Here is an 8,354-nt window from a genome sequence, read left to right as displayed (position 1 = left end):
AAATACAACAGCAAAACTGGCAGCCAAAGGGTTAACCCTCAGCCACTGCCCATTGGACGGTGGGCTTCAGGTTTCTGACCAATGGGCTGGCGGGATTAGCAAAGTGTAGCGGATAGATGTTCCTCTCCTCCAATGGGGGAAGAGCAAAGAGATAAACACTGGCCAAGGAGGCGGGGGCTGAGCTCCCAGCCTGGGATCCTGCTGTGCACCTTGTCCCTGCTCTCCTGCAGGCTGGAATTCCCGGGCTCCTGCTCCCTCCAGCCCTTCCCCAAAGCCCGGCTGCTGCCCAGCCGCTGATCCCCTTTCCCGGCCGCCTTGAAGCATCGAGCCGCCGCTGGGGCGTTCAATGTTGATCCGGATTTCAGGAGGATGGAGCCGGGGAGGTGAGGAGCCGCCAGCCGGGAGACTCACTGACAGGCAGCTCTGCACAAGAGGCAAAGACATCGCTGCTTCCAGCCTGCAGACTGATTCCCATCAGCAGCGAGTCAAGCCCAGGGTGAGAGGTGCAATGGGTTAAACGGCAGGGATGGCTGCAAGCAGAGCAGTGACTTTTGTTGGTGAATGCGGGGTTGTGGCACAATGCCTGCTCCCACTTGCTCCCTGCACTCTGTTCAATTATTTATGGATTCAAAGACAATCTCTCGCTGCCAGATTCGTTTCTCTCCAGCCAGCCCCTCTCCCCTGTGTGATGTGAACCCTGGTCTACTCTGGTGCGCTCAATGACCACTTGCTGAAGCCTCACAATGTGGTTCATCTGCCTCTTGGAGTCCTGCCTTACTGGAGGATATCATTGTGGAATTCCCTCCCTGTCTGTTTTGCTCCTAGTGACTCTATGTAACCACTGTCCCATGAGTGTGTCTGCACTGAACTGCCATTCCGACTGCATCTGTGCCAGTAATATCGTCAGCTGCTCAAAAAAGGAGTTGGTTAACATCCCCAACTCTCTGCCAGAGTATACAGCAGTCCTGGATCTCAGCTACAACAGCCTGACTCGCCTGAGAGCTGAGTGGACCAAGGTCCGCCTGGTGAGGCTCCACACACTGCTCCTCAGTCACAATGGCTTGTTTTTCACATCCGAAGAAGCTTTTACTGAGGTACCGCATTTGAAATACCTCGACCTGTCCTCCAACAAACTCAAAGCTCTGGAAGAGTTACACTTCCAGGGGCTGGAGGAGTTGGAGGTGCTGTTGTTGTACAACAATCAGATCTCTCAGATTGACAGAACGGCCTTTGAAGGATTGGACAGGCTGAAGAAGCTCTATCTGAGCCAGAATCTGATAACGCGCTTCCCACAGGAGTTAGTGAAGGAAAGTACCAGGCTGTCTGGACTGGAATTGTTGGATGTGTCAAGTAACAAGATAAAGTCCCTGCCTGTTCAGGAACTCAACAATCTACCTGCCTACCTCAAGAATGGTCTTTATATTCACAACAACCCCCTGGTCTGCCATTGTAGCCTTTATCTCATGGTCACCCAATGGCACGCTCGGCAGTTCAATTCTGCAGTGGACTTCAGGAACGAGTTTAAATGCATCCTTCCCTTAAACCACAAGGTGTCCATCAAGCTCTTTGAGCTGCAAGAGGACTACATGAACTGCAGCACCATCATTGATTCAGAGGTGGAGGCTTTCCTAGAAGGCACCTTGACCTTTCACTGCGACACCAGGTTGAGGAACATGACAAAAGTGTGGGTGACTCCAGACAACGAGACCATACAGGCCGGCCGCAACAACCAAAGTCTCAAGATGCTTCCCAATGGCAGTCTGTGGCTTGGGAATCTGAGACTAGAAGATTCAGGGACTTACACTTGCCTGGCCACCAGCAGCCAGTTCAACGAGACCATCCACGTGCAACTGAAGGTGCACAATTCCACAATGAGTCCTACGCATGAGTCGTTGAACACGGCCTACACCACTCTGGTCGGGTGTGTTGCCAGTGTGATTTTGGTTCTCATTTACTTGTACCTCACGCCGTGTCACTGTTGGTGCAGGAGCAAAGCTGATAAGCAGAAGAGCCAGCAGGAGGAGAGCATTCACTCATCCATACTGAGTGCCACTTCCACCCACGACCTCTCCGGGGAGAAAGCGGCCATGGATCGACGTGTGGCCTTCATTGAGCCCGCCAAGGACACGCAAGGGCAGAATGGGAAACTCAAGCCCAATGCGGTGGAGGAGTTTGAGGACAAGAGACTCTTAACTGTGCCCAGAAAGAAATCTGACTGTGGTTCTGTTGGCTCCGTGTCCTCAGACTCTCCCATTGTTGTTTAATGACATTAGCCATGTTCTGTGTAATGTACACAGGCTGCTGGCAGACTGCAGGGTGAGGGCTACCAATGCTTCATATCTGAGCATGGGAATAAACAGCAGGTCATGGAGGCAACCTTTGTAACTGTCAACCCGGCCAAAACAATTCACAGAAAATTCGATCAGGCAGAAATGTAAGAATGCAAACTGCACGAGTCAGGACAAGACCTTAATAGCCCGCAATATTTCATAATATTTATTTTCTTAAATGACTTCACACTCCTTATCTGACTAACCGTGTAGGCTTTGCAGCTTTCCAAAATGCAACTGTGACCATCCTACTCGCTGCAGCAGTGACTGGGCCCTGAAACAACTGATTGCTCAGGTAGGAGAGTGCTTCGATTCGAAAAAGGGTTGGTGGCGAAATCCGAAGCAAATGCAAGGCTGTGCCTGACCTCAGCAGGCTGCACCTCTGTGGGAAGGGTGAGTGAAAGAATGAAATGTAAACCTAGAAATTTCTGCTAGTGAATTGGGGACTTGTTTTAACAGCAAAGGTCTCCATTAATAGAACAGGCCTTGGAGGAGTCCCTAAACCAGCATCTGGTGAATATGTTAAAGATTCATCATGTTCATCTGACCAGCGGTGATTGCGAAACTCAGTGTCAGGAAAGAGGCAGTCTGCGTTTCAATTCCCTGTGTTGTTTGGCCAGTGATCACTGCATCAGCAGTTGTCTACTGGAGGGCAGGCCTGAATCTTCACACCGTGTAGTCACTGCTCTCTCTCTCTCTACTGATTCACCCGGCCTCCAAGTGTCTCCTCTGCACAGACACAGCAAGAAGAAATGAACAGGAGAAAACAATTTCAAAATGACGCAATATTCAGAAACAATATCCAGGACATACTGGGAAAGGAGGGAGAAATTCATGGACATCTGATAATGTTCAGCTGCACCTGTCTGTCATATCACTAATGTTGTCTCACTTCATGTATGTGCAGTTTATTTGTTGTTCTGGGTTATGGTACGGGGTTTAACACTGCAGTATTAGAGTGCAGGCAACAGTCAGTCAGGCTCCCTGCTCCCTGCCTGGGCTGAACTGGGTTCCATCGTGACTAACTTGCTGCAACTCACTCATGCTCTCAAGAGTAAGGTAAGCTATCGGAGGGTAATATGAGCCAGCACTCTGCAGACCAGCAAGAGTTAACAGGCTTAGGACAGGAGTGAGAGACAGAGAACAGGATAATGAATGAAATAAATTCCTGAGACTTGTCGAAGCTAGTAACTGAGGGAGAATGGCCATCTTGTAAAGGAAAAGAGAAAGAACTTGCATTTGTATAGCGCCTTTGTAACCTCAGGGTGCTCAAATCTGCTTCACGGTTAACGAAGCTTTTTTTTAAGTGTTGCTTTACTGTTGTTAATGTGGGAAATGTGGTTCTCAAGTGTTGACATTGTTTAATGTCAAATATTCTTTGTCCCTGCATCGCTGTGTGTTACCTTTTACACTGTTACTATAACTATCCACTGTGAGCACTGCAGTACATGAATCATTGAAGACTCTCTGCAGCATGCAGTGAAGCAGAGTGCTGAGTATCTCTCCCCAACTTAACCCAGTGCATCGATCAGCTCACTCCTTCCTCCAGCACCCAGAGTGGGAGACGAGCATTATCTTTGTCAATGAAAACTGCATGAACTAAAAGATCCAATTAAAATCCAGAGTATAATGAGTCATAGGCCTTTTAACGAGCCTTACAAAATAAAAATGTATATAACTAAAACCTGATTACTCAGAACTTAAAAACAGGCACTGCGCATAGGTTTATACCTGGCTGCACTGCATACAGCTGCTGATGGAGATAAATATTTACTTAAAAAATATAATCATTTATGTCTTCATGGTGTCTGCAATTACAGATAGTCTGTTTCAGAGCAACAACAAGTCCAAGAGATTTAGACAATCACACGTAGAGAGTGTTGCTCACGTCTTGTCATTTGTACCTAGTTTTCTGTGATTCGCTTCAATGTCTTTGACTGTTTTCTGTAATATCCCCAGTTTGCAGTGAGGCAGAGAATGTGCTGATTGTTGGGGAGACGCAGAGAAACAAGTGGCTGGTAGGAAAGTATCATCCCGGGCGGGGATGGGGGGATTGGGGGAGTGGGTGGAGGGGGTTTGCTGTGCAGGACGTTTCTGACGTTAGGCATGTTTGACAGACGCATCTTTATACAGATTTATCAGAATAATACCTGGGCTTTGAGAGCTAAAGTACAAATCGAGATTACACATTAGGGTTGCATTCCCTGGAAATCAGAGGCTTAAGGGCTTTTTTGAAAAGTTTTTTTTTCATATATTTTTCAAAATATTATGGGGGAGTAGTTAGGATGGGTCAAGAGATATTGGGTCGGATTTTCTGGCCGTTCTTGCCAGCGAGATCTTCTGGTTACATCGATGGCGACTCTCACCCTCACCACCGGTTTCCCGGCAATGGAGAGTATAAACAATGTGACAGTGGCGGGTCTGGAAGATCCGACTGCCGGCCAATGGCTGACCGCATCTGCCGCCACCAAACATGTGGCGGGGGGGATGGAAAATCCTGTCCATTATTTCTTCTGGCTGGAGGGTGTAGGACAGGCAGAATTGTCCACAAATCAGAACCAGAATTGTCAGGAGTAAAATTCGGAAACACTTCTTCACACAAAGGGTGGTAGAAATTTGGAACTCTCTTCTGTAAAGGACAACACTGAAGCTAGATCGATTGTTAATTTTAAATCTGAGATTGATACGTTTTTGTTAATCACAGGTATTGCGGGGATATGGAGCAGAAGTGGGCATATGGAGTTAGGCCGCAGATCAACCATGATCTCATTGAATGGGACAGCAGGCTTGAGGGGCTGAATGGCCTCCTCCTGTCCCTATTTCCTATCTCAAACTGATCTACAGGAGGGGTAGGGGCTTACAATACACTGAGGTTTCATTAGTGGGTGTTGCTTAGTCCATCAGTGTCGGTAGAATTCAGGGTGAGTTAGTAATCAGGTGTCGTGCATCCTCTCTGTGTATCGAGGGATATTGGTATGGTTCAGGGGATAGAGGATTAGAGCACAGATTTCTGGGGTGCTTGACCAGATATTCAGTTAAGATGAAGTGACTCTGTGGCCCCAGGAGAATGTCCATGATCTATGACTAAGCGAGACCTGGCAGTTTGCTGGGTGTTTATATTCTGTATGAAAAATTGAAACATTTTCTTTATAGGTTTGCAAGCCAAACTGAAACAGAATATGCAGTGGGTCACATAATGGCTGTAGAATTGAAGAAAGGATCCTGTTGTAATGTAGGAAAAGTGACAGCCAGCTTATACATAACAAGCTCCCACAAACAGCACTGTGGAATGACCAGATAATCTGTACTTAGTGAGACTGGATGAGGAATAGATATTGGTGCGGGACACTGGGGAGATCCCCCCCCCCCCCACCCCCCTGCCCACCCCCGTCTTCAGATATTGTCCTGGGATCCTTTATATCCACCTGAGAGAATACATTTTGGTTTAATACCTCATCCGGAAGTCAGCGCCCCCGGCAGTGTGGCACTCCCCCAGTACGGCGCCAGAAGTGTCGGACTGCATATGGGCTCAAGCCCAATTCTGGAGGGAGTTGTCCAAATCTCCTCCAGCCTCTTATTGAACTGCAGTGCAACTGCAGCATCCGACAAATCCCAAAATGGACCACCCAGGAACTTTAAACTGAATCCACATCACCGTAAAGCCAGTTCTCCTGCTACTGGTACAGTGTCCAGAGGAGTTCTGTTCAGTGTACGGAGCTCTGTACCTTCCCCAGCCGGCGAATGATGCACGATTGGCAGTACATCTGGAGTCCGTCAACCCTTAGGTTAGTCTGAGTTGTCTCTGCAATCAAACCCCATCACTGTGTCCGCTTGTAAACTCAAAAGATGTTTAAAAGATGAATTTGAAATATTGTTCTGTCACTGGAGTTGTTGAATGTGTCAGACACATTGTTTATCTTGCTGGTTTTTGTCTGATTTGTAAGCAACCTGAAAGGGACTGCTCGCTGTAACTGTGATCTCTGTTCCACCTAATGTCACTCTTGAATACATTGTGATTTTAGTAAGAATTATCTCATTAGGTGAACACAAACTGATTCTCTGTGCACTGAACCTATACCATCATTCTCCCGAGCTCTCAGCATGTCTCCAGCAATGAGCTACACTAGTTATTATTCTCTTTCTCTCCCTTTCTCTGGACGAGGTAACAGATGCCCCCTGGTGGCGATGGCCTATTTGGCTACAGAGGGCATCACAGCCAAGGCTTTCAGTCACTGAAAGCGTTTCAGCGAGTGTCAAGGTTGAATATGTAGCAGCTTTTGCTGAATGTTCCTGGGTCGAGGATTTGGAATCTGATCTCAGATTATCCCCATTGAACCATCAGCACAGATCTCAAGGGTTTTTATTTTTGAATGACAATGTTTTTAATTTGTAAATGGATGTGTTGTTAATTTGTGAATTCCTGCCTGTTCCAGTGCTGATGAACAGTTTCACCTGCAGTGTGCGTAGAGCTGAATTAAAGGCACGTGGAATGGAAGGAAAATGTTTCATTGACCTCTTGAGTTGAACCTCCCATCATATATACACCCCCATACATACACACACATACACACCCACACATATACACACACACACACCCATACATACACACACATACACACCCACACATATACACACACACACACCCACACATATACATACACCCACAAATATACACACATATACACACACACCCCCACACATATACACACCCACACATATATACACACACACACCCACACATATACACACACACACACACACCCACAAATATACACACTCACACATATACACACACATACACATATACACACAACACCCCCACACATACACACCCACAAATATACACACTCACACATATACACACACACCCCCACACATATACACACACACATACACACCCACACATACACACACACACACATCCTCACATACACACACTCACATACACACACATATACACACACGCACATATACACACACGCACATATACACACAGATACACACATAAATGCACACACATAAACACACACGCACACACACAGATACACACAAATGCACATACACACATAAACACACATGCACACACACGCACAGATACACACAGAGAATCACAGCCCTGCCCCCTCCCCACTCACACACACACACAGAATCACATAGACCCCACTGATGCACACACACATACGCACAGGTACACACATGCACACACACACACAGATACAGAGAATCACACAGCACACAAACACAGAATCACATAGTCCCTCACAGACACACATACACAGAATCACACAGATACACAGAATCACACAGCCCCCATCCCCACACAATCACACAGCCTCTCACCCCTCTCCCCCACACATAAACATCAGAGATATACAGAGCAATACAGACACCCCCAGATACATAGAGAAACACACATCCCACGTATAGAAAACCAGACAGATGCAAATATGAATACACAGAGAGAGAAACTGGATTTTACCGCCTCGCCCCATCCAGAAACCGTAAAATCCCGTCCAAGGTCAGTGGACCTTGTCCGCCCCTCGCCCGCTCCGATTCCCGTGGCGAGCGGGATGGTAAAATTCCCGTACAAATACAGATATGCATAAATACATTGACATACCCTAAACACACACACACATACACACTGTCATAGACACTCATATACAGACACACAGACTATCACACAAGTTTTGTTTGAAGCGTATTTGCTTTGGGAACTAAGAATTCAAAATAAAATAACATTTTACTCTTAATTGTCTGAGGAAATTCTTCTGGTTGAAGCAGCTTGAGTCTTCAGCTGACAAATGCAGCTGTTTATGGTAGGACGTCACACAGACCGAGAAAAGAACAAAGCCAAGGCCATTCAACCCAGATGGGGCGGCACGGTGGCACAGCGGTTAACACTGCTGCCTCACAACGCCAGGGGCCCGGGTTTGATTCCCAACTTGGGTCACTGTCTGTGCGGAGTCTGCACGTTCTTCCCGTGTCTGCGTGGGTTTCCTTCGGGTGGTCCGGTTTGCTCCC

At 47.2% G+C, this 8,354-nt stretch overlaps 1 protein-coding gene across 7 annotated transcripts in view; it reads left to right on the top strand.

Annotated features, from left to right (window-relative positions):
• Nucleotides 1–206: 206 nt before the first annotated feature.
• The window catches only part of amigo1 (adhesion molecule with Ig-like domain 1), a 50,641-nt gene continuing 42,493 nt past the window's right edge, over nucleotides 207–8,354 (top strand). For 5 of the 7 annotated variants that reach the window (XM_078206725.1, XM_078206726.1, XM_078206727.1 and 2 more), the window contains exon 1: nucleotides 207–3,389. In XM_078206725.1, coding sequence (XP_078062851.1) covers nucleotides 744–2,264 — 1,521 coding nt within the window. In that variant the 5' untranslated portion in view covers nucleotides 207–743 and the 3' untranslated portion in view covers nucleotides 2,265–3,389. Of the gene's footprint in view, nucleotides 3,390–4,289; nucleotides 4,350–6,499; nucleotides 8,194–8,354 lie in introns of those variants that run through there. The other 2 variants (XM_078206728.1, XM_078206731.1) reach the window with 2 other exon arrangements.

This window comes from Mustelus asterias, unplaced genomic scaffold (genome assembly GCF_964213995.1).
Source record: "Mustelus asterias unplaced genomic scaffold, sMusAst1.hap1.1 HAP1_SCAFFOLD_1742, whole genome shotgun sequence".
Lineage (NCBI taxonomy): Eukaryota > Metazoa > Chordata > Chondrichthyes > Carcharhiniformes > Triakidae > Mustelus > Mustelus asterias.
The sequence above is the reverse complement of the archived record's forward strand: the minus strand, read 5'-3'. Positions and strand labels throughout refer to the sequence as shown.